Raw genomic sequence first — 25,121 nt, forward strand, 5'->3', positions numbered from 1 at the left:
TTTATGTAGGTGAACGTTTTTTTCAAGGTTTAACTGATAAAGAAGTGATTTAAAGTAGCAGTGTGTAGGATAAAAAGTATAATTTTCATGATTAGGTTTTTATTTGTGTATAATCATCTCAAACTAACAGTTATTGTGATACAGGGATCCTGTTTATGTAGCCTTTAGACGCTGGACACCATTACATGCAGGTGGTTATCAGACGTTTCTTCAGTGTGAGGGCTGCTGAACATGTCTGTCGTTGCTGCTGAGCAGTTTGGGGTACGCTGTGTCGAGGGAGCGTCCTCGTCTGTAGACCACCAGCTCCAGCTGACACTGGTCGATGTTGACCACCACCTTGGTGCTCCTCTCTGTGCTCCTGAGGAAGACGATGGTGAAGACGGCCATCTCAAACTCAGGGCTTGTCCCGATGAAGGCGCTGCCAACAGGCTTCACCAAGCCGTGCCAGCTGAACTGGAGGTTGAGAACATGGTCGTCTTGATCGGGCTGTGGACAGAAACAGTCATTTTAAAGACAACAGGTTGTGTTATCTGGTCAAACATTTCCCCCTGATGAACTGTTGCACTTACTAAGTCATGGGCGCTGGCTTTGTATCCTTTGTAGTCCAAGTGGCGGGTTTTTTCTTGCAGGTAGAACTGGATCCAGTTGTGGAACCCAATGATGTCTGTTCCAAATTTTGTTTCTCCAACAAACACATGCTCGAATCCACATGAGTCCATGCTGATGAAGGTTTCCATTTTAATATACCATGTAAAATTAATTCAATGATTATTGCTGTTCTTTCTGTAAACTTACGCATATAATGACGAATCAAATGAATGGAAAGTATACTTTGGGCTGTTTCAGTAACTCACCCTGCGTTTCTCTGTCTGTGGTAAAGGTTGAACCAGATCAATTTCAGTTGAGTCTTGAACTGCCTCAAGTCAGACCTGGACTGTCCTTTACTCACCAGGTACTGATGAGCTCGCTGTGGACAAATCACATCACGTCAATGGCAACAGAACTCAGAAGAATAAAACGATCACAATGAGAGAAAATGGTTTGGCTACAAAACAACTTTGAACTGTCCAACAGTCATTTTAACTTTGCCTCTTCTAATGGCAGGTTAAAAGGGATGTATGTTTTCTGGATTACAGGCATCTCACTGTTTAAGGATGCATCACCTTTGTTGAAAAAGTTCTTCACGCATGAGAAATAGACATATACTTAAACTCATTAAGAAAATATAGATGGTTCCGGATGTTTGATTGTGCGTCAAAAATTAGAAAAAGATTATTATTATTACTTTAAAAGATTTTTAAAAAGAAAGAAAAATGAGGTGCCTCTATATTCATATATCTTTAAGCTTGACTACGAGAAACCTAAACCTGTCTTGTGGAGAAAGAGTAAAAAAAGCTTTTGTCCTCATGCAAACAACAGTCATCTGCTCCATCTTATCTAAGCCTTTCTTCCAAAGTACTACATGTCCATATTTTTCCTGGGATCCTCTATGGGGAGACTGTTGAGGCCAAAGCAGCATTCCACAGCTGCAGACAGATGTTTTAGATGTTGTTCTCTCTCTAACATGTGTTCAGTATCGCTCTGAGGCAGGAAGAGGCAAACCTCTCACTGTAGTCCAGCTCCCATTAAATGTGGGGAAACAAAAAAACTAGAAACAGCTGTTGGGAAACAAAACAACTTTGTATATATGTGTTGTTACATGATCTTCTTTGTGTGAGAGGCCTGAGACATGGAAAACAAATGAGGAGTAGTGGAGAGTGAGTGAATGGTAAAACAAGGTGTGTTGCTTGTTAGATGCAACTAGTTGTAACATGTGGAATGCACCTTCATGACTCCTGTCTGTAAGACGGCATCCAAGAAGAGATCAGTCTCGCGCTGCTCCTCTGCTGTGACTCGCTCGGCCACGCCTGTGGACCGCTCGTAGTTGTCCAACAGTTTCATGAGCTCTGCAGGTAGAGAAATCACATTTACTGCAGTGAGGTCCGCTATTGAGTGAGACCACGTCCGTCTGTTCTGCTGCACTCACGGGAGGTGGTGGTGATGTTATTTAATTTGATCTCATCTACGTTGGAGAACAGGGGCTGGGAGGCACGGTCCTGAACAACATGGGTTCCCGGGTTCACATAATTGGCTCTGCCCTGTACAGTTCAAACACAACATTTAGTAAAAACAACTGTAGGAGTGTTGTGTAAATGAGAGTGTGCACTGTACCTGGACAGATACTGTGTAGTCTATCCCAGGCGTCAAACGATTCACATCTAACCTCCACAGCTCATTGAAAAGGGTGGATAGCTCCTGATCGACAACTGGTCTGTTACAGACAGAGGTTCAGTACAGACAACTGGAAAACACAGACAAACGTGATCAGCACAGACACTGAAGAGACATCATTGTTAGTTTAATGTACCTTGCTGCATCCAGACCACTGAGAATCACTGCAAGGACCAGGACTCCACAGAACCTTACAGACATTTGACACAAGTTAGACACAGATAGTAAAACTAAAGACATAAAAACAACTTTTTAAGATTGTAACAATTGAGCTAAATTGAACTTGTGTAGAGGGAATAAATTCACTTCCAAGCTAATATGAGAATCAAAAATGAAAATACATACATTTTAGCCATGACACTTGATGCACGCTGCGTCTCCCTCAGATCGAACTGTCTCAGGCAACTCACTCTGTTCCTCTGTGGTTCTGCCTCCAGCAAACACTGGGACCAGTTCCACACTGCGCATGGGCAAATCTGGACAAGCTGAGGTTCACTACTTTCAATTTAACAGACACCAGAGGGCGCTTTGTCATAAGGATACACTTCTTCTCAAATGATTCCAGGCATTTCTCCAAATTCTAAAAGGCAGTGTTCACAACTTGGACTGCTTTCATAAACATATTTATTTTTATATTGTTTACACTTCATCATCCAAGACATTTGTTTGCAGGATGTGGATCTATTATTTATTGTTGATCTCTGGCATGGCCATGTGCGTGTTTCTTATATAATCCAGTATATGGGACTTTAATCTAACATGTCCACATTTATAATTAGTATTTAATTTAGCACAGATATGAATCATCTCATTTTGATTCATATGATTAAATTGTGTTCACAAGCTCCATGTTCCTGGACAACTGGGAACTTGGAGGCTTGGACGATGTTTGCCCCTTGAACAGGCTTCATATACAACCACCCTCATAAAGAATGCTCCATAAAATGACTGGACACAAACTTTTTATAGTTGACAGAAAGTAGGAATCAACATTTTGTTTGATCTGTTTTGTGTGTCCACAAATCGTCATATTGACTCGATAAAACCCTCCATGTGAGAGGAATCAGAACAGATGTGGTTTCCATAGTTTACAACTGATCGACATTTACTCTTCAAATACCTGACATGGCAAAAAGGGATGGTGTCACCACGTGTAGGTTTAAATGTCTAGGTGGGAAGGCAATAAAAAGACTGAACACTCCTCTAAAAGGTTTAATATCAACTCATGATTCTGTAAAAAAGTTATTTATTATTCTGCCCTCCCCCTTTGACCTGGAGGTTGTTTTATGCAGATTTCTCAACATGATCAAAACAGAGCAATGATTTAAATACTGGCATTAGACCTGATAATTATGTCGTATCTAGTGTGTGTAGTAAAGAATCCAGACATATACGGGCTGCTTAATTTTTTAATGGCCTTGTTTTGTAGAACAAACAATCTTTTTCCCACATCTCCCACTGTGCTCATTCATAACTTGATCTGAAAATGAGGAAAAGCCCAATTGATTTAAATAATTTTATTGGTCCTAATCTTGATCTAAACGTACAAAAAACAAAAATAACCCCACACAATTTACGTTCTTAGGTATGACCTTTACAACATTATTACTTTGAGACATTATCTTACGTCACAATGGGACTTTTTCCAAAAATAACTGTGAGCCAACAGGTTTCCTTTAAAAATCAGTTTGCAGTTCTAATAGAGTAAACAACAAACCTGTGTATAAATGTGATGGATTTTAATACCATGCAATGATATTCATTTGTACAATATGATATGTATCGTTGCAAATGCATGCAGAGTATTACTGTTGAGTGAAAACCTGTCAAATCTCCAGAGGAGGAAACTTTATAAGACAATTATTAATTAGCAGGTTTTAGTTCGTTAGAAAACATAGCAGCTGTTTCAGAATCTTTACTAATGTCAAAAAACAGGGAAAATCTACTCAGCATATTACTTCTATTAAGTTCACCTCTTTTTCCCAAAATTTCTACAGTCAGAAGTTTAGAAGACATATATTAAATCTATATGTGCATATTCTAGAAGTCATCTTTCTGCTGGTTGACACTTTAGTTCCGTCATAAAAACAAAGAAGCCAGCACATAACCGAGTACAAAATATCTCCAGAAACCAGCTGGCAGGCGAGCAGTGGTGTTGCCCCAAATGTTCCATCCATCATCACCCGACAGTAATGGAGACAAAGTTCAGGAGTCATAGTGGGCGACTGGGCTCTACGTTTAACAAATCCATTATCTAAAAACTGAAAAAAATAGAAATACACTAATACTTTTGGCTCATCTCTGAATGTAACACTAAAATGAAACGTGGGAGCGTTGTTGGGTCTTTGTGTGGCTGGAGTGGGTTGGCACAGAGTTTCTTTCACAGCAGGACCAGGTCTCATGGGGCCGACGGTCTCATGCGTTCGAGTCCTCGTCTGTTACACTGAGGTTCGGTGAATTCGAAACCACTTTGAAGAATTCATCGTCTTTCAGCATGCTCTGGTAAAACACAGGACCAACAAAATGTGTTACTTCAAAGCCACAATATAAACAAATATATAATGTGTCAGCGAGAACTGTAGATTCTCACCGTCAGGTTTTGAATTTCCTCGGAGAAAGCTCCAATCTGTCTCACAGTTCCCTCTGAGTCCTCCATCTGAGAAAAAAGAGAAGCAGCTTTAAAACAAAAAAACCTGACACTCACAGTAAATAATAAAAAACAGATACTTCCAAGGAAACACTGGTGAAAACACACAGAACAAAGAACAATTGTGTGTTTCTGGTGAACGTGTTCTTTTATAATATGAGAACATGATTGAGTTTACTCGCCTGTTCGAGCCTGTCAAGGTCGTCCTCGTAGATTTGGAGCTCATAGCCTTTCTGGAAGCTTCTTCCCTTTGGCATCTCCACGTCCATCGGACACACGTACTCCTCACTGTCCTCCTGCTTCTTCTTCCTCAGACTGCCAAAGCTACCAAACGACAGCTTCTTCGGCTGGTACAAGAGAAAAAGAGTGAGAGAAGACAAAGACACATCTTATTTAGCTACTTTTACTGTAGTTTTTTTAAGAGCAGAGTACATGTTCCTTTCAAATATTGGATATTCCTCACTGCGCTTTTGTAGTATACTGGTAATGTTACCCATTTCTTTCATTTATTTACAATGTCCTATTTTTTCTTATTGTCTGTGATTAAATGATGAATGAAAATATAAAATGTCTATAGTTTTCTTGGAGATATTTAACAATTTTTCTTTCTGTGTAGTCCAGGTACAAGCCGGACTGGAGGATGAGCAGTATCCTCAGTATCACATGTAGTACCTTGACCTTGGTGGTGGCAGTAAGCAGAGTGTAGTCTGGGTTTTCGAGACACTCCTGTTTGAGCTGCTGGGCCTCGGAGCCAATGAGCAGGTTGAAATGTGTGGCGAGGTGGCGACGCAGCAGAGTCTTGTTGGGGGGGATGTTCAGCAGCAGCGCCATGGTCTCCACGTTGTACCGCGGCTCCAGAACCTGAGGAGAGGGGCAATGTGTGAGGAGTGGGGGATATTTGAGGAGAGTCAATAATCTCAGGAAAACAGAACAACCGACTCTCTTACCATCAGGCCACCGTGCACACCACTGCCTCTCAGGTTGGGAGCGTATTCAGCAAGATCCGCAGAGCGCAGCCACTCCATCACCCTGTGGTTGGTCCACTGTGAAATCTCTGCTGGAGAGATGTTGTTCTACAGGCAGAAAGTAGAGAAAAGAGATGAATACATCGAAACTAACGGTATATTCGAATGTAGCCATTATTAGAGCACGTTGCTAAAACCTCATCTGATGGACGACGACGCAGGCAGTTGGGCTCGTAGTTGTTGAGTCGGAGAACTTGAATAGCTCTCTTGATGCTGAGGTGATGCAGGACGCTTCCCACCTTCAGAGAAAGCAGGTCATCCTGAGGAACAAAGTTAGACATCAGTGATACAGTGAGTGTATCATTAAATAACCAGAGGGTATCACAGAGGGTGAGACTGTCTCCACTGCAGCTCAGACTCTGTGTCTAATGAGAAGTGGCATAGGAGTTGTCAGAGCCACTTATCTCCGGGGTCTGTGGAGGAAGCGTCTCTTGCCAACACTCACCACTGTCATGTAGTGCAGCATGCGGCCGTCCACTCTCCCCTCATCAAACTGGGTCTTATACTGAGGCAGACCAATGTCATCCAGCCATCCTGAGAGAAGGAGCAATGGAGAAAGCTTCGTCAGACAGAAGTCAGGACAGTCTAATCCCTTGTCTACACGAGTGCAGATACTTTCCCCTCCATTTAAAAAATAAATCCCATTCAGACCACAAAAAAACTAGAAACATTCAAACAAGCATGTCGGGCCATTAGGTGCTGATAGAATCTACATCAAAGCAGCGATTCCTCACTTGTCACCCAGTTGTAGTCCAGCTTTCCCTTATTGTCCTCCTCCTCTGAGCCGAGGGCCTGCAGAGCCAGCTGCAGCTTCTTTCTGTGCAGCGGGTGTTTGATGCCCAGCTCCTGAAACACACACAAGTCGACAAGTGAGGACTATGCACCCCAGGGCGCTTCTACAAAGAACAGTCCAACACCAACAAGAATACTTTGCCTGCCAGCTTTGGTAAACTTATTAAATGATTCTGCCTGGTCTCACCCTCTCCAGGTCCTGTTGTGAGGCCTGTAGCAGCGTCTGTCCAGAGGAGATCCAACCACGAGCCATGTTCACGTAAAGACCCAAACCCTGATCCTGCAGCCAGTTACACACCTGATCCTTAGACCAGCGTGCAAAGGGAGCATCAACCTCACTGAGAAAAAAAAACACAGAATTAAACAAGTATAAATAGTGAGATATTACATGCTTTGTTATCCTGACGGGCTGCTTTGTCCATCCTCCCTGTATGAGCTCTATATTTCATTGTACAGCAGATTGAAAACTAACATTCCGAGTCTTATTATTGAGGCTGAATGCACAGACTCACTTGTTGACTTGCTGGAGATCACGTGACCAACCCAGTCTGGGTCCCGCTGTGGATCGCACACCACCGCGCTTGAACTCACCCTCTGGTAAGTTGTCATCCAGGGTAAATGTGGTAGACTGACTTCTTTTTAACCTTAAAAATTTGTTAGTGTTAATATTAAAATCACAAATCAAACTAAATCCATAGACAGACAGCAGTAGGACTAATAAAGGATCTTATCTGGACACTTTTATATATTTCTAGCTGATATGACAGAATAACATCTTCATCCGTTATTCTAACGGCATTTAAATAGTTAAAATAAGTCTCTTTTATGACTTAGTAATGAGTAGACTTGTTTTGAGTTACTTAAAATTAAGAGGTTGAGATCCTCAAGTCATTCTCTACTCACTTTCCAAATAGTTTCATTATTCCTTTGGATTTTTTTTTGCCTTCTGGGGTGGTAGGGAGTGTGTTGGTACTGTCACTGTTAGCAGACCGCTGTGGCAGCCCGGCCAGATCCAGATGGTCGGTGCCCTGTTGCTCTGTTTCAGCTACACAAACAAATTCCAACAGAACACCATCAGCATCAGTGTGGGAAACATACACAGATCAGTGGAGACTGAGCCGCTGCACTGGGCCAGAAAACACTCCTAAACAGACAGAGAGGTCAGGGCGATGGGCATTAAAGAAAAGTCCTGTATAGTAAACAGTACATGCATTAGGTTATTTCTGACTGAGTCTGGAGTAATAACCTGTTATTTCATTAGGTTTAAAAGAAATTAGTTGTTTTGTTTTAGATTTTTAGTTTGGGTATTCTCTGGGTTCCCAAATTGAATTTGCATTTAGGAAGAAAACCGGGTGTAAACAAATACATGCAGGCAAACCAACATACACAATAGACTGGCTGAATGTTGGACAGTCAACATGTGTGCAACAGTGGGTAGTGACAGGGGTGTGGTTGTTAAAGTGCTGCAGCTACTGACACGTGATATGATAAATAGATGTCAGTTGATGAATGAGTTTAGAAAAAGGCAAAGACGTACAACCACGCAGGATATACTCAGTAGTTTCCTTTGCTTGGAAAACTACTGCAACGCTACAATGACCCAAGGTCAATACTGTACCTAGCATAGGCGCACTCGCACTCCGGCTGCGGTCTTCACGTGTTACAAAGCACACGCAACACACGACAGGGTCCAACAGAGAAACAACAAGACAAGAGGGCAGATATAATTGAAATGACAACAGGATTGGGAAGGTGGAAAAAAACAGACATGGGTACAGATCACACACACACACACAAAACAAATGCACAGGACGAAGGGCACACGACAGCACAGAAACAGACTTCCATAATTAAATGGGGACCACAGGTTGAGTGGGCTGCAAATTATGGTCCATAAAGTGTACACCATGGGTGTGGCTTGAGAAAATAAAAAGCGGTCATGGGTAAAAACTAAAATCTTCAAGAAAATCTCACTGGGTCATAAACATGCTCCACAACTCACTTCACCTAACACACAATCAACTATGTGGGCTAAGTCACTGTGCACACACACACACACACACACACACACACACACAGTTGCTAAGTTCTATGCAATGATCTTACCAAGGTTGGGAGTGCTGCCGGACTTTTTGCCACCGCGGATCTTGAAGAAACCTTTTCCAAAAGATGTTCGAGCTTTTCTCGAGCCAAAGCTCTCGTCCTCTGTGTTGGCGGGCAAAGTGGCCGAGGGACTCATAGGTGGCTTTTCACTCATCTTACCGTTTTCCTCACTTGGGCTCTGAAAGAAGGAAAAACATTACTCATATACAGAATCAGTGTATACACACATTTTATAACATATGAACATTTGTCTGAAATACAATTATATATATATTTTTCACAAAAGACTTCTTTCAACAAATATTTTTTTTTTGGTTTTACCTTTTCATTATTGCCCTTATCGCTCTTATCCAGCTGTTCCTGGCTGCTCGTCTTTGTGGTATCTTGGTTACTGAAATGAGAAACCACACCAATAAACACTTCATTCATGGCAGAGAGGTTGAGATACTAAACGTGTGTCACATGGTCATTAGAAACAGCAGTGTGGTGATACAGGACATGAACTGCTGTTACACACATTGTTCTCATGTGTTAAGTACAGAGGGAAACTGTTACAGCTCCTCAAACCTCGTATGACTGCAGACAGAGAACACTACTATGTGCAATGTGCTGCTCATGGGACAAAATATTGGGACATGTCACATGTTCAAAAATATGTATTAACACTGTAAAAATATATGATTATGAGTAGTGTTAAAGTTATGATGTTCAGTATCTACTGAAAAATCTCTGCCAAAGAGTAAAGCAATTGGAGTGGGTGTAGGGAGTTTCAGGTTTACCTCTCCATGTCTGTTGGTGAGGACTCAGACACTCGCTCTGGGTCGGAGGGGCTCGGTGCAGGTGAAGACTCGTCACTCAATCCATTTAGACTTTCCAGCTGAGCACAGATCAGAATGAGAGAAGAGGACGGGCAAAATTACTTAGAGCTCAAAGTCTTGAAACATGATAGTAGAAATTAACACACAAGACTGCTGGACTGACAGGAGATGTTATTTCATTAATTGGACCTCGTGCCCTTCAACGCTCGTATCCCAAGTGTGAAATTTACTGGAGTTAATGATGTTTTTCTGACCACTTTAGAGTTTTATGCGAAGTGAAGCGAGGGCTTCACTTTCTCGAGGGCAAGAAAGGTAAAGAGCGAGAACCAATTAACAACAAGCACTAAAACAGGAAGGAAACACAACTATAATAGTTTCAGGTTTCAAATATAACCGTTTGTTAAATATATTAAATCTCATTCTACATTTTTGTGAATCTAAATTAAAAATAAATGATATTTCAATACAAACCAACAATATATTGTTAAAATGTTGTGCTGTAAAACAATTAGAATTTACTTTAAGCCCTGACTTGTGATAGTCACACAACATGATATGATTCTGTACAAACCTCATCCGGACTCATCCTTTTCAGTTGCTGAACATCTGTAGCCTCATGCCTTTCTGGTTCAAAGGACATGGGGATGTTTAAGAACGCAAGTGAAGCATCACCAACATACTCGTTCTCTTTGGTTTTGTCTGGAGAGGAGAACAAATAAGAGACAACTGAAATTACTGTATGCTTTGACTTGTAAAATAAAAATAAGAAGTTTTCTTTGGCATTCATCAACCCATCCCAGAACTCAGAGCAACAGAAACAGGTTAGCTGAGATATATATATATATATATATATATAAGTGTGTGAATCACTAGGATTAATTTATATAAAATTTCTGAATCCCTTTCACCTTAATCTTACAAACCGAACCTTTAAATGTTATCATTCATCTACCGAGTCTCACCTTTCTTCCCCTGCACTGACATCACCATGTCTTGAACTTTCTTGTACCGTAACAGCGACTGTTTTAGTTCCTCAATCTTACGATCCTGCAAAGACGAAAACAATTTAAAACGCACAATGAGGACAAGTGTTCAGAAGGAGCTGAATCACTTGATTTGTTAGCAAGTGACAATTTTCAAATGTACCTTCTCTTCATTGGCTGCCATCAATGATTCAACTGCCTTTTTCATTCTCTGCACTTCCACATCTATTCAGGGGGAAACAGTGATTACAGACGAAGAACTGTTGAGCTCACAGTGTTTGAGGAGGGTGAGAAGTGGAGATGCACAAAAAGCCTGAACACACAGGGTGAAACTGCAAGATTCATTCCAAACTGGCTGGAATATTCCTGACAGTGATTTTCCAGTAACATCACAGCCACTTTCTTTGTATTTCCAAGAATCTTTTGAACATCCTTGTGTGAGCAGGTGGACATATTTCATGCCTGTAGAGCATTTTCACTTTTCAGAACACACACTTTGCCACAAAGCTGAATCAGCAGTAGACCCTCCACATTCAGTGAGTTGGGAATGAAAGTTTAATTTACAATCAGATAAAAAGAAACCAATGTTCAATATACAACCTCCTCTAAGTTTCTACCTATGCTTGAAACTATAACGGACCAAATTCAATTTCAGTTATATTTGATGCTTCTAATACAAATAAATAATATATTAATAAACATTTTAACACAGTTATTGGGAAAATTGGTCAAGCTTGATTTTTTATCCTGAGCATATTACATTTGCCTAAAATGAGATATACCACACAATATGGAATTTAAAAGTTTTAATTGACAGACTATTATTATTATTATTAATAATTTCTGAAACTTTCTGTAGAGTTTTTGATAATATTGATGTTGTGAATTCTTTTGGTCATTATAATTATTAACTGAAAAGTGAAATATGTGGCCACATTCTTTTAGCAGTTTGAACTTAAATGCGTCCTCCCGAGTTTCATATTCCCAAATATTGATGACTGACATCTACCTGTTGATGCAGGTTAATATCAGGGCCGTTCTTAGTGTGTAGAATGTGTGCACTGAGGGAAAAATAAAATTGCTCTACTCGGGTGAAGGATCACTGACGGGGCAAGGTGCAGACATGTAGAGAACACTGATTAACAAAGATCCTGTCACACAGCACTGCACATGACAACATCAAAGGTTAGCAGAGCACACACTGGCTGTTGGTGTGAGCAGTACAGAGGAGGATGGTGCAGATGATTATTATTGGAGGACATGAGGAGGGAGGATGAGTGAGCAGCCTGAATAGTTATGACAAACAGTTCATTCCTCATTCCTGTTGAAAACAGAGAAGCAGACATTCCTTGTTGCCGTTCCAGGCGGGACACAAAAAACACACTGATAACACACACAGGCTTTTGGATGACCTTGGATTCGTTCAGCTCAAAATTGGAAAAATAAAAGTGTCACAGAGGTGTGGTGCTCTGTGGTCGGGTATTAGCACTCTGATGAGTTATAATGGACAAGCAGAGTTCACATGGCTCATGCTCGTTCATGCAAACAGGGGTTGAGATGGGTGCAGTAATTAAGTGCAATGATGAACACAAACATAAAACCCCCCTTACGTTTCTCTTTCAGCCTCTTTCTAAGAGTTTCATCTGGATGAGACACTAAACAGGACAAGGAATTATGAAACAAACACTGGTTGGTGGCAGATTTCTGTCGTCTGCTTTGCTACGTATACACAGAAATGACCACTCAATCATATTAACATCAAGTTGAATATGTGAGGTTAATCATCATGCGTGTTTGTTTTCAGACAGGCTTGTGATTCAATGGACACTCCCACCTCTCTCTGAGGGATCTGCACTGCTGAAGGCCATGGCATTGAAGCCCGTCTCATCCTGCAGCCTCCTCATATCTCCGTCTCTGCCCTCCAGCTGCCTTCTCAGTATGGTGAGCTCCTCCTGTTCAACAGAAGACAACAGTTAGGACATTTCCTCCACCGCCGCACCGCAACACTACAAACAAACCACATCACAAGGATTCACAGATGATGATGTGGTGTACACACACGCAGGCCACACCTGGTCTGCTGTGTGTGGGGTGCAGGGAAAGCACTAATGTCTGGGAGGACTGAGGGAATGGCAAATACAGGAACAATTATATACATTTTAAAAAGTACAAGGTTAATTGACCGGAACAGGAATCAAGCATGGAGACTAATTCGATCGTGAAGAGATTTGAATGAAGGAAATTAGTAGGATGAGGGAAAAAAATACATCAAATATAAGTTTTGGGGAAAAGCAAAATTAAGGTATAGCTCTAATCTTGAAAACATAAATATGATTAAACTGGTATTTTGTTAAAGACGAATCAAAAGGAGCTCACTGTACTTTACTACTCATTTAACTGTATGGCATTTAACTGTATTTCTTTCTTTGCCAAAAATACAATTCCTACAGAGCTCTTCTAGTCGTGACCATTCAAAGTGCTGTCCACTAAAAGTTACATTCACAAACTCATTCATACAGTGCTTCTTTATGCAGCACTTTTTCGACCACACATACTTCACACACGGACAGTTCAGCTGTTTAGGGTTCAGGTTCTTGCCCGAGGACACTTTTGCATGCAACATGACATCATTCTGCCTAAAAGGGTGAAAAGAAAACTACTGCAAAGCGGATTTCAGGATTTTCCTCCTCAAAAATAAAAACGGAACAGGAGCCAAAGGGAGAGGTCAAAACCATAATCATATGGCAAGCACGACAGTCATCCTGAGAAAAGCCAACCTTCATAGCCTGGAGTGTGTGCTCCTTCCTCTGTTTCTCATACTGCATCTGGCCCATTTTGATTTTCAGGCTAGAAAGCTTGGCCATTACCAACTAAGCAGTAGAGACAAACCAGGGAAGAAGGTAGAGATAGGGATGCAGGAAGTGAAAGATAAAAGAGGTCAAGAAGGTAGAGTACCTGAGTTTCAAACCAAGATATTTGTAGAGTAAAAATGGACATTGGTGATCGACAGTCAAAAGTAAATGGCCATTGCAAAAGTCTTCCCCTTTAAGTTTCATCAAAGATAAAACATGCAAATAATAACAACTCATATCCAGTAAACAAAGGATCCTACAGATCAAATCATCATATACAACTTAATACAGTGCCTTAAAAACAGTCACTGGATTCTGGGAACAGGAACACTTTATTAATAAAATCATACTGGGAGCAGTTATCAGAAGCAGACTATGATGTTGATAAGATGTTTTTGAATGAACACATAATAGATACAGTAATTCATGGGGGACTACATGGTGGTATAAATGACTTTTCTTTCGTTGAAAGAATACAACGTTAGCCTTGAATAGTTTTTATATGAAACTCACCTTTGTTGATTTAAGTTTCTTTTCGAAAAGTAGTTTTTCACTCTCCATGTCTGTCAACCTGTACCGCAGTTCGTTAATTTCAAGAATCAAATCCTGCAAGAAGACAAAGTACATATCACAGAAGTATGGTGAAATAGGTTGACTACTGGATACACCTTAATGTTATATTTATAGTTAGATGTACATCTATAAATGTTTGTTAGTAATGTGTAATGTAGTTCAGATCATATTTAAATTAGCCTGATACAGTATGACTTACAGAATTTGATGTATGAACTAACTACGTTTAAAAATGGACGAATTCTTTAAATGGCAGATGCTTACAATCAGCAGCACTGATACAATTCCAGGAAGCAGCTTGTGAAAACTGGGCCATCTTATTCTGTGTAGTGAAACTTGGACATGAAGTATTTGTTCCTCTGCGGAGGAGCTGCTTAACAATATGATGTGTTTGAAAGTGTTCCAAGTTTTCTGCACGTTAACTTGGAGCAGTACCCTCCCCCCCATCTTATCACATTAAATGCTGTAAAGCTTTTGCCCCGACTTCAAATAAAGTCCAGCAACATCTATCATGAATCATCTTTAATAGCAACTAGCACATAAGGCGGATTTCTCTTGGTTAGTCGGGTGAATGTTAAAGTTTCTTTTTCTGATGTTTTGCAGCTGCTTTGAGACAGAGAGTAAAAATCAGATGTTCCTTTCCCACACAGGTGTAAGACATCATGAATGAGTGTTTGGTGTGTGTGTGTGTGTGTGTGTGTGTGTGTGTGTGTGTGTGTGTGTGTGTGTGTGTGTGTGTGTGTGAGAGAACTTGGACTACAAATTACCTCACATACCTCACTGTCCCTAAATCTGTCATCAAAGTTCACTCTGTCCTTGTCAATGCTATTGAGCTTCAGATTCAGGTTGGACACTTCAGAGATCAGCTCATGCTTCTGGGTCTCCAGAGAACTTCTGCACTGAAGCTCCTACAATGATAAATAAAGACTGTTAGATAAAAAAAACCTTTGTGAAATAGATTCCATTTATATTGCCCTTGTAGTCTCAAAGTAACGTGCACTAAAAGATACATTCACACACATGTTTATACAGTGCTTTTATATGGAGTACTTTATCTTTCACACATCATTTACACTGTTGGGGTTTAGTGCCTTTCCCAAAGACACTTTGTTGGGCCGCCCGGAGACACGGGATTAAAAACCAACTCCTCAGGTTGTGGACGACTTACTCTTCCTCCTGAGCCACAGCCGACCACAAAGCTTCCATGTTCACATGATTTAATAGCACTATGGGTGAAGGTGATGATAACCAAAGGTCACTAAAGCATTGTTTGTAGTCTTGTTGACAGTATAATGATGATGAACAAAAATACAATGGCTCAGTGCTTTGAGCTAGAGGAAGACATGGACAGTTGCCAACATGATATTAATAGCCGACAGCAAACACAATCAAGTGATAAGGAAAATAACTCACATCTTCTAGCTTAAAGTCACTGTCCAGTCCACACCAGTGCAAAGCTTTCCCAACTGGGTGACTCCTGAACTGCATTATATATTAAATACATGCATGCACACAGACACACACACACAAACCTGTTGCAGCATCTCCTCAGTGGCGTTGAGTTTCTCCCTGTGCTCCTCCAAACACAAGTCCAGATCCCGAATCTTCTCTCCCTGAGCTTCCACCTGGTCTGTCAGCACACTCACCTGCAGGGAACCATGTCATTACTATTTATTTTTTATCTTAAAAGAGACATTAAAAAGGTCTGTGTGGTAAAAGTAGAAACGTAAGATTTGAGGTCCTTTGACAGTTAAAACTGGTAAGTAATGCTCTATGGGTACCTGAAGCACCAGAGACTCCTTATCGCTTTCAAGTCGGGAAAGCCTTTCCTGGTAGTGGTCACCATTACCCAGAGAGACATGTCCATTGGACTGCAGGGACAGAGGGAAACATGGATTAAACAAAGAACCGTAAGAGATGATTGAAGTTCAGACACGGGAAAATTGCACCGATGAGTTAATTCATTCTGCTGTTTTTAAAAAGGTTTCAATGAAATGATCTCAGATTAAATGTTTCATATCAAAGTGTGACATGTTACACTGCTTTACTCTGCTCAAACAAAACCTTACATGGCTGAGAAGAAAGCTCACGTTCACTATGCGGTACACAGAGTGAGTTACAGCATTACACAAAAACTCAGTCATTTATCTGGCCTACAGCCCATCACTCTGCAAAACAACACTCTGGTTCCCAAGCGGCTGGCGTCCTTCTTACGGCACACTGGCATTGAGACGTTGACAACATCAGCATTTAATGGTGCATTCCCAGGAAACTGGGTATAAAGGGACAGTCTTGTTTTTGCTTAGCAAACAAGTCTTTTTTTTTTTTTTCTTAGACACAGGTTTGTTTGCCCACGTTTGTCTGTTTTAATGAAACACACAGTGAGCTTATCAAGCAGCAATCCAGATGTGCTAAAAGCTTGTTTGGAGCACATCCTGTTCCATTATCTCAGACAAACCTTCCTCCCCCGATTACACAACCTTTCTTACATCGAGTGTTTCTTCATTCAATCATATCAAATGTGTAATAAAGAGAAAATCTCAAAATAACTCGGCTTTAAAAAGAGCTAATATTACCAGCACAGAGTATGGAGCCACTTTCAAGATGTTCAAAGCAACACAAGTCCCATCTTTGACACCTTTTCAGTCTAGATTTATCAGTTATGTGAAAAGTGCCCTGAGGCTACACAGAGGAAAACAGAAGAAATATTCATGTGATATGCAAAATGTGTATTTTCCTGGGGCCAGTTTCATTACTAAATCCAGTCAATGACACTAGCACTGTTATTTTACCAATGTTATGAGTCACATGTAAGTATCTTTGACATGGTAGCTCCTCACCAGTTGACCATGGAGCCACTCGACCAGACTGTCAGCTGTGGAGTCGGGGATCTGGCAGCGCAGATTCTCCCTTTCCTCTGTGTCCATCATTTCCAGGACGCTTCTCAGGTCTTCCAGAAGGTGAAGCGCACGCAGGTTGCCCATGAAGGGGGAGGTGGGCGACTGACAGTCGAACATCCCGTTGGAGTAGTCCAGGGCCTTGGAACCTGAGGTGGAGCACAACAGAAGAAAATATCATATTAGGAGGAGTTAGAATTAAAAGAAAGACACACGCACCGTCTCATACTTCACTTTGTTCTTATTTAAAAAGAAGAGAAAAGATCATCATGTAGCTCAGGTTCTCATAGTGATTAAGGCACATTGTAAATATTCATTGTGCCAAACAAGAGTCCTGGTTTGACATCTGATCCTCGGAAGCCACATATTTTTAAGGCCCTTGTGGAAAATTAGGTTAGGGCGCTCCATTGATATAAAATATAAGCTGGTGTAATGACTGTAACAGTGCAACATGGGAGAACATGGCTTAGAGCTACATATTCTAAATGAGGACACAGAGGCTGCTGCACTCACATATCCAGAGGTCACGTGACTACCATCTAAATGTCAAACCATGACAAAACAGCAAAGTATCTTTTATCACCATTTACTCAGCCCCAGAGTTACACAGTAGAAGCATTGCTATTTTCAGCTTTAAATGAACTGATATAAATACATTGATTTACATATAACTGCCTGAATGAAATGTTATGCTGATGTTTAGAAACATCAGAGAACGTTACCTGCTATAATGCCATCCATCTGCTCCAGGGCCGCTGCCAACATGTCGCTGGCGTCAGCCATCATCTTCAATCACTGATAAATCTGGAATGAGACAATCAAACTTAATTAATAACAATAACAAGCACTCTGGGTTTTAGTCATTACAAAAACTTCATTGATCTGATTGTCAAAAATGCCCTATAATTAAAAACCAGCTTAAGCAGTTCGATGAAATTTGATTTATAAAAAAACTTGATTAAAAGGCTTTGCACTATTAACGTGTACAGGGACATGAAGGATTTTAAAATCAAAACATTCTTCTTGGTTGTGACTACAAACCCAGAAGTGTGATGCACTGATAATAGTTTAGTCTATGGAACAACAAGTCCCTGTGTGCCTGGGATGTAACTATCAACAGTGTAGGAAGACGACTAATCCTGCAAACCTGTGACCAATGTTTAGCTTTCTAGGCTTCAAAGTGCAGTGATGTTGGTGTTAAGCGTGTCATTACAAAAGGTCCCCACCCAGGAATTAGACTGCAACTTCACTAGTCCTAAGCAACCCTCCATGTCTAAAAAGGAATGCGTCCGGTATAACAGCATGTTTGTGAGACGGATTTGTCTGTTTAAAAAAGGATAAGCTGAGTGATCCGTAAGAAAAGGCCATCCATCTAAATGGTTACATGATAACCAGGTACGTGCACTACTGAGTTGTTCTGTCTTATGTAAATTCTGTCCCGGTAAGATCGATGAATAATGTATTCCAGAATATCAATCAGGCCATTTACGTTTAATATTGGCACAATGAATGTCCTGCCTATGGGACACTGGACTTTTGTTGGAGCGCAGTGGAGACACATTTTAGTGTCCCAGTGTTGGACATCTGCCAAAACAGCACAGCAGTTCCTTTCTCTGTGGGTGTTTAATCAATAGACACAACACACACACGAACACACAGTTCTCCACGCTGCTTTTATAAGGATAAAGATCCAGCTTTATTATCATTAAAATGACTCCTCATTATATCTCTGGTTCTTGTTTACACTGAACCCAACAGGCTTGCATGTTGGCGCCATGGTGTGTGACTTTACATAACATGGCATTTCAAAAACAGAGGTGTGAGGTGTAACACAATGGTTGTCGCTTTAGCCCTGATGTTGATTCAGCTCTGTGACTAACTTCACAGCCTGCAAAACGGCAGAACATCAACGGCGCCCCCATCCAAATGGTTTGTACCATTTGCTGGAGCTTGAACTGCAACAACTTACCCTAACGGTTAACCCATGTGGTAACTGTAATGTAAACCTAACCTTACCCTCAACTTAAAACATTTCTTCACCTTAATATTTAATGACTTACATAATGGGAAATTGGGTTTTGTCCATAAATAAAACCTAGAACACGCACACACACACACACCTTTCCCTTTAATCAGCTGCCTCCCTTCCTGGGAGTGGCCAACACTGGGACATAGGACCATTTTCAAACTTTGTAGAAACCACCCACAGACCATACACTGCTATTTCAGCATTCCTGTGGTCACATTTTCCGTTATGTGTAAAATAAGCATGCACTAAAACATAAGAATCGTCACAACACACAGAAGGCCATGGAGAGATGAGAGGAACCAGCAGGCCACCAGTCAGCTCCGTAATAAACTGCTCAGTGGTTTCTGAATGTGGGTAAAAATACTTCTCTCCGGCTGCCTAAAGTGAATGTCTGTCCCATTTCTCAAACAAACGGGAAAAGCAGATTTATATACCATGGCATTTAAAAAGGCCCAACAGTATACAGAACAATTATTTCTGTGTGTAAATGTACAAAATCAACTGAGTCATTTCAAAAGGTGACATTTAGAGAAAATGTCATGCCCACTGAATTGTAAAATACCTACAATCAGCAGTAGCACATCAGGGACATCTTGTCAGAAAGACATGTAATGTGAGACAGAGGCAGAAGGAGACCAAGAAAAATGTCAACTAAATTTTTCGAAACACACTGATGCAATTTGTTAAGCACAAATATTCTGTGAAGTGAAAATTAGGACTGAGATGTGCAGTCATGTTCCTTGTTTATAAACTTTATTTTCTCAATCCATTAATTAATCATTTCCATGAAATGTCAAGACCGTAAAAATTAACAATCACCATCTCGAGACACAATCCAAGATTAAGAAGAATCATTAAGAAATAATAAGCAATTTGCTTGAAGACTTACTTTGACAAAACAATGGCCGCTTGTTATTTTTCTGTTATCTGTTTAGTCAACAGATAATGTAACAGTCTCCAATGAAACCTGGACTGGTTTTACTATTCCAACAGACTGACAATTTTAATTCATACATGAACAGCAGATTAAGAACAGATTTTCATTCATGTGATATCTTGGACAATTTATCCATAGCAGTGGTGGATCATTGGAAAAAGAGAAGGGAAGAGGCCCAACTTCATCCAACTCACTCCTCTCTAGAGTCAACAGCAGAACTCCAGTCTTTACAGAGCCTGTATTGTGATGACTCAAATTGGAGCATAAGGCTGGAGGGCATCCCCCTTAAAAAGAACCTGAGTCAGATTTTCTCTTACACGAGATGGGCAAATATGGGTACGGTTAACACATGGCTTTTAGAAAGCATACCTCAAACACACCGGCCAAGACCAGACATGCTGCTTGGAAAAACCTGCTGTCCATGTGTCAGTCGGTGTTAAGACCCTGTCTGTGCCCTGGATGAAGCAGTAGAAGTGCTCACAGAGTCCAGCACAAAGAACACCTAATTACAGAGGAGTGCACCGTGTCAGGAGCTGGGATGCCTCCATGGTTGGGGAATCAAAGGTAAACAAAAGAGAGCTGTAGATCCAGGAGAGAAGGTGATTTCACCTGCACGGTCTTCACTAAAAGACCATGTCTGTTCAAACAATGGTGGAAAACATACTTAACTATTATATTTCAAAGAAGAGCCAGTAATGATCACCTGGGGGAAGCTGGTACCAGGAAATGCTTGACATTGTGCATCAAAGAAGTTTGAAATTATTAACCAATTATAGTTGCAGATTGATTTTCTATCAATCGACTTTTGGACTAACATTTTCAGCTCTATTGTGTTTTGAAGAATCGAAGATGACGACATCTGTACCTATGTTGGCTCGGCCCTGAAGTATCCATCTGTACAAGCCCACTATCAAAGGGGACATCTCAAAGATCCCAACAAGCGAGCATCACTCTCAAAAACAATGTGTCACTGTCTGCCCTTCTAGAAGAACCACTTACACCAACCAGAGGACGCATACAGAGGCCTATTGTTCGTGGTATCAGGGTATTTTGACTGTAGGACAAGGGGCAGACAAAAGACTAAAAAAAAAAATACACAAAGCAAAGCTACAGTCTGCACAACACTACAGCACCTGCCTGCCTGCAGCCTGTCTCCAGACCCGAAGAGCCACGGAACAAAACATTCAGAAAGCAATCTTGCCCTTTGGTGAAAACAGGCATATAATTCATGGAGACATGCAGAGAATAATGAGCACAAGGGGGAGAGTGGACCGCTTTAATGGCTTTTCAGATCCATCAGCTTCGGTCCCTTCAGGCAGAGAGATCCTACGTAACCCATCCTCGCTGGACACTGCACAGAGAGGGCTCTCGCACACACACGAAATGGAAAACAGAAAAGAAGACTCAGAACCACTTGTCTCTGAGTGGAAAAAGTGTTTACAGCAGTCATGCATCTGGCTTTAACAACCTGCATTGAGACTGGTTACACTGGTGGTAAAATGGCCTGGGGAGACTGGAATTTACAATTCAGACATAACTCATACAGCACTTTCCTTTAGCTATTTTTATCCAGATGACACAGATAAATCCGTGACAGTTTCTGTGGATATGAGGAGAAGGTCCAAGCCCCACCACATAATGACACTTTCCGTGTTTTGAGTCATGCAGGCCTGGACTAAGTGTTTACCTCCACGCAAAGTTTCCATGAACGAAAAAGCCTAATTCTGGCTTGCACACCTCATCCTGTTCTACCTCACACAGTGAATGCTCTATTCTCACTGAAAACCCCAGAGAACGCCTAAGAGTAGCTTCTGTGGGTGTATTCTGGCCCCGAACACAGTGGTGTGTCCGACACAGGATGCTTATGATAATTGTATTAAGGGCACAATGACTGCCACGGTTTAATCTCGTGACAGAGCTAACGTTATTGTCTCCCAGTTTAAGGGTGCATGAAATGAAGCCAGGGGGCTGCGTGTCCAGTGATTCACGGACACAGTGGAGGCATTCATCAGCTGCCTGCAGGTCACCGCTCTGGAATAACCTGCAGCTATTTCCAACCTGGGAAAGCAGGCAGAATACACCATCACTAATTATAAAAAAAGGTAGACAAGAATGAACAGGAATATGATTGTGAATCTCCTCATTTTCTCAATCTCAAGACAAACTGGAACTAAAAATAAAAGGAGGCACATGTGGGTGATGCAACGTAAACACACTGACCAAAAGATGGAAATTGAGTTTATGATTTAAAGAGCCTCCGTGTGATAAGATCGTCCAAGAATCTTTTGCTGCCTGTACACGTGCAAAAGATCAAATACAAAAACGTTCATGTTGGACAGCAACACACATTCTTTTCACATTACTCACAACTGCACTGCGTGTTCCTTTACGTGATGATGAGCTTTAATGCAAAGGCAATGAAAAACGCTGACTAGTGAACCCGTGTGGCAGTGGGATGGGTCATGTTAACAGCTGAAGGTTTACAGTTTACACAGTTGTTTTGCTGTGTTTCACACTAAGTCTACTTGATGCAGGTTTGCAGCTCAGCTTCAACCTTTATAATAACACCACTAATATAAATTCCTTGCATTTTTTTGCTGCAATCTAAGGAACAGGGGCTTTCCCTAAAATCTGAAGAATAATTAACCTTGTTGAGGAATCCCCCAGAGTTAAATCACACAGGGAGACGTCTTCAAATTCCACACGTCAAGAGCTTGTCAAGTCTCAACGGCACAAAACAAACTGAAACCACCATTTAACTGATATACATAGGTGGATTTATATTGGATACTTCTATACGGTCATTAACTTGAGTCTTGTCCCTGGATGCAGACAACACTGTTGTTCTGGAAACCATTTGGAGAAAGGGGAGAGTAAACTTTTAAGAGGTCAACAGGAGGACAATACAACAGCTGATCAAATTTCACAGTGGAAAAGGGAAATAAAATCTCCAGACACTAAAGCACTAAACTAGCTCACTAAGTTTTACAGTGTATTTATACTCAAGTTGGGAGAACAGCACCTAAACGCAACATCAAACCAAGACCTGGACAACATGTCCAACTATTATAACCTCATATTGGTCCATTACACCAACTTTCCTGATGAATGTCACTGGGATATTTCCTTAAAACAGATTTCTGCTCCTGGGTGGATGTGGAGGTTTTAAACTCTGATTACAGAGAAAGAAAGAAAAACACTTAAGCAGTAATTACATTGCTATTGATTGGATTCAGTGTTATTTATACAGCACTCACACCCACTATCTCACATACGTTTACATAGTAAGATTGAGAGCTAACGATATTATAGACAAACCCAAACGAGGACTGGTAGCAGAACCAGAACCAGGGTCGGCAGACATGTGCCTCGACCGGTAGTTGGGGTTAAGGAAAATGGGGGGAGAGGAAGAATTTGATTGAAATCATCCAGATAAATCAGTGAAACAGTTTCCTTGTCCAGCTGAGATCAAACCGGATGAAGTGTAGAAAGAAGTAGCCTCGGGCTGTGGGAAGAACGAGCCTCAGTGAGGAGCTGACGTTTCACTGACTTCTGGCGTCATACGAGGTTTTTAGACAATCCCCCTCAACATTAAACTTTTATCACGAAGTTAAGTCTAAATACAAGTTGACAGCAGCTTTTCGTACCGTGCAAAAGTGTTAAAAAAAGTGACTCCCACGCGGGGATTTAACTACCGGTAACTTGTTGGAGATGATGGCAGCCCCCCGGTCCCTGAAGGCATCCCGTTAGGACCCAGCACCGCGGGCAGGACCGTGAACACAACCCAAGAAGAACACAAACTATTTAAAAAGTGGACACACGTCCCCCCCACGTCCCCGAGGAGCCGCAGCAGCTTTGTTCACTTCGAACCCGAGTTAGTGGAAACAATCACGACCGAGTCACTCACTCACCGCCGCCTCCGCTCGAAGAAACCCGGGATGTTCCCCGTTAGTTCGCCTCGTTTTCCCCGGTTTTTAAAACCAACTCCGCGGTGTCCTCCGGTTCGTCGACTGCTCGGTGCCCGCCAGTGCTTCGCTTGCTTCCCCCCGGGCCGTGCACGTCGCTACGCCATGATGTCTGGAGCTGGTCGGGAGCTGGGGGGGGCTTGCTGGGAAAAACTTGGGGACGTCACCGCTGGAGAATCCCGCCCTGGATACCGGGCCTGGATCCCGGGGAGGCTGGTTTTATATGACCGGCGTCGTGGCGCGTTCACCGGAGCTCGAACACGATGGGACAAGAGAGTCTTTCCACCAGATGAAGAAAAAACTAAATCACCGTTAATCTCATCAACGAGCGAGACACGGAGTACTACTTTAACAAACAACAACAACAACAACAACACTTTGTTTGTCTGTAACACAACCAGAAGCAACAAGACACATCAGTCGCTTCCGATGCACAACGACCGTGTTGAAGGAAAAACGCTGGAGATTTATCACGTTTTTCCTGAAACTCGAAAGCACCAAAATTCCTCAAAGTCTGGGAGGTGCCAGCGTGTCAGTCTCCAGCGAGCACAAGCGACCCCTGGTGGTCTGTAGGTGTCAGCGGTGGAACAAGCACAGTACTAGCACTAAAATGCAAAAATAGTCAAATGCAAGTATACGTAGTTGTAGTGTTTTGTTTAAGTAAAAGGACAATTCTTTCTAGAACACATAACTTTAAAGTAGGTAAGAAGGGATTTAAAGTTGATTTAATACTTCCTGTCTCAGACCATAGTCACCACAAAGTGCCTCACATAAATAAGATAACACCAGAAAACAGAGAGACAATGAAAATGTATGAATACAAAGGACCAGTGTGAATGAACTGGTTTTCAGTCGTTTTTTTAAAGGCTTCAAATTAAGTAGGTCTGATGAGTCACATAAATATCATGTAGTGAAAAGGACAATAATTCCAGCTGAACTGAAGTAAAAGTTTACAGAAGCATACAAATTAAAATACCCAAGAAAAGTACTTCTACCTTATATTTCAGTACATGTACGTTATAAGGATAAAGCATCTACCATCGAGGCCCAGAACTTGTCAGCAGACAAGGTATTTATGTTTTCTCTAAATTTATTCTGGATTTGACACATAGTGTAAAATAATCTGGCCACAATTGCAGGGTAGATACAATAATACAAGGACAAATAGAGGCTCATTGTCTTATGTTATGTGTTATTTATTTTATAAGGAGATGCATTCAGGCACAGAA

The 25,121-nt window shown here is 41.3% G+C and overlaps 2 protein-coding genes across 8 annotated transcripts; both read right to left on the bottom strand.

Annotated features, from left to right (window-relative positions):
- On the bottom strand, window positions 1–2,677 carry endouc (endonuclease, polyU-specific C). The gene is made up of 8 exons (XM_061077017.1): window positions 2,617–2,677; window positions 2,408–2,461; window positions 2,212–2,311; window positions 2,027–2,138; window positions 1,825–1,946; window positions 855–967; window positions 570–720; window positions 1–486 (listed from the first exon to the last, which is right to left on the bottom strand). Exons 1-8 carry the CDS (start codon window positions 2,625–2,627, stop codon window positions 211–213), a joined length of 939 nt encoding a protein of 312 aa, XP_060933000.1. The 5' UTR covers window positions 2,628–2,677; the 3' UTR covers window positions 1–210.
- A 1,096-nt stretch (window positions 2,678–3,773) lies between these two features.
- Window positions 3,774–24,059, bottom strand: ppfibp1b (PPFIA binding protein 1b). 7 transcript variants are annotated; one of them, XM_061076889.1, is made up of 27 exons: window positions 23,839–24,059; window positions 17,684–17,765; window positions 16,905–17,110; window positions 15,846–15,935; window positions 15,597–15,710; window positions 14,841–14,972; window positions 14,005–14,097; window positions 12,474–12,591; window positions 12,250–12,294; window positions 10,803–10,864; window positions 10,619–10,703; window positions 10,228–10,355; window positions 9,618–9,715; window positions 9,160–9,229; window positions 8,842–9,016; window positions 8,354–8,386; window positions 7,639–7,780; window positions 7,248–7,379; window positions 6,923–7,073; window positions 6,678–6,789; window positions 6,389–6,477; window positions 6,081–6,203; window positions 5,866–5,991; window positions 5,591–5,779; window positions 5,101–5,265; window positions 4,862–4,927; window positions 3,774–4,770 (listed from the first exon to the last, which is right to left on the bottom strand). In XM_061076889.1, exons 2-27 carry the CDS (start codon window positions 17,745–17,747, stop codon window positions 4,687–4,689), a joined length of 2,892 nt encoding a protein of 963 aa, XP_060932872.1. In that variant the 5' UTR covers window positions 17,748–17,765; window positions 23,839–24,059; the 3' UTR covers window positions 3,774–4,686. The 7 variants fall into 7 exon arrangements, with proteins under 7 accessions (XP_060932872.1, XP_060932870.1, XP_060932875.1 ...); XM_061076887.1 differs by having other exon boundaries at window positions 14,832–14,972; XM_061076892.1 differs by lacking the exon at window positions 12,250–12,294.
- Window positions 24,060–25,121: the final 1,062 nt, after the last annotated feature.

Source organism: Limanda limanda, chromosome 8, assembly GCF_963576545.1.
Source record: "Limanda limanda chromosome 8, fLimLim1.1, whole genome shotgun sequence".
Lineage (NCBI taxonomy): Eukaryota > Metazoa > Chordata > Actinopteri > Pleuronectiformes > Pleuronectidae > Limanda > Limanda limanda.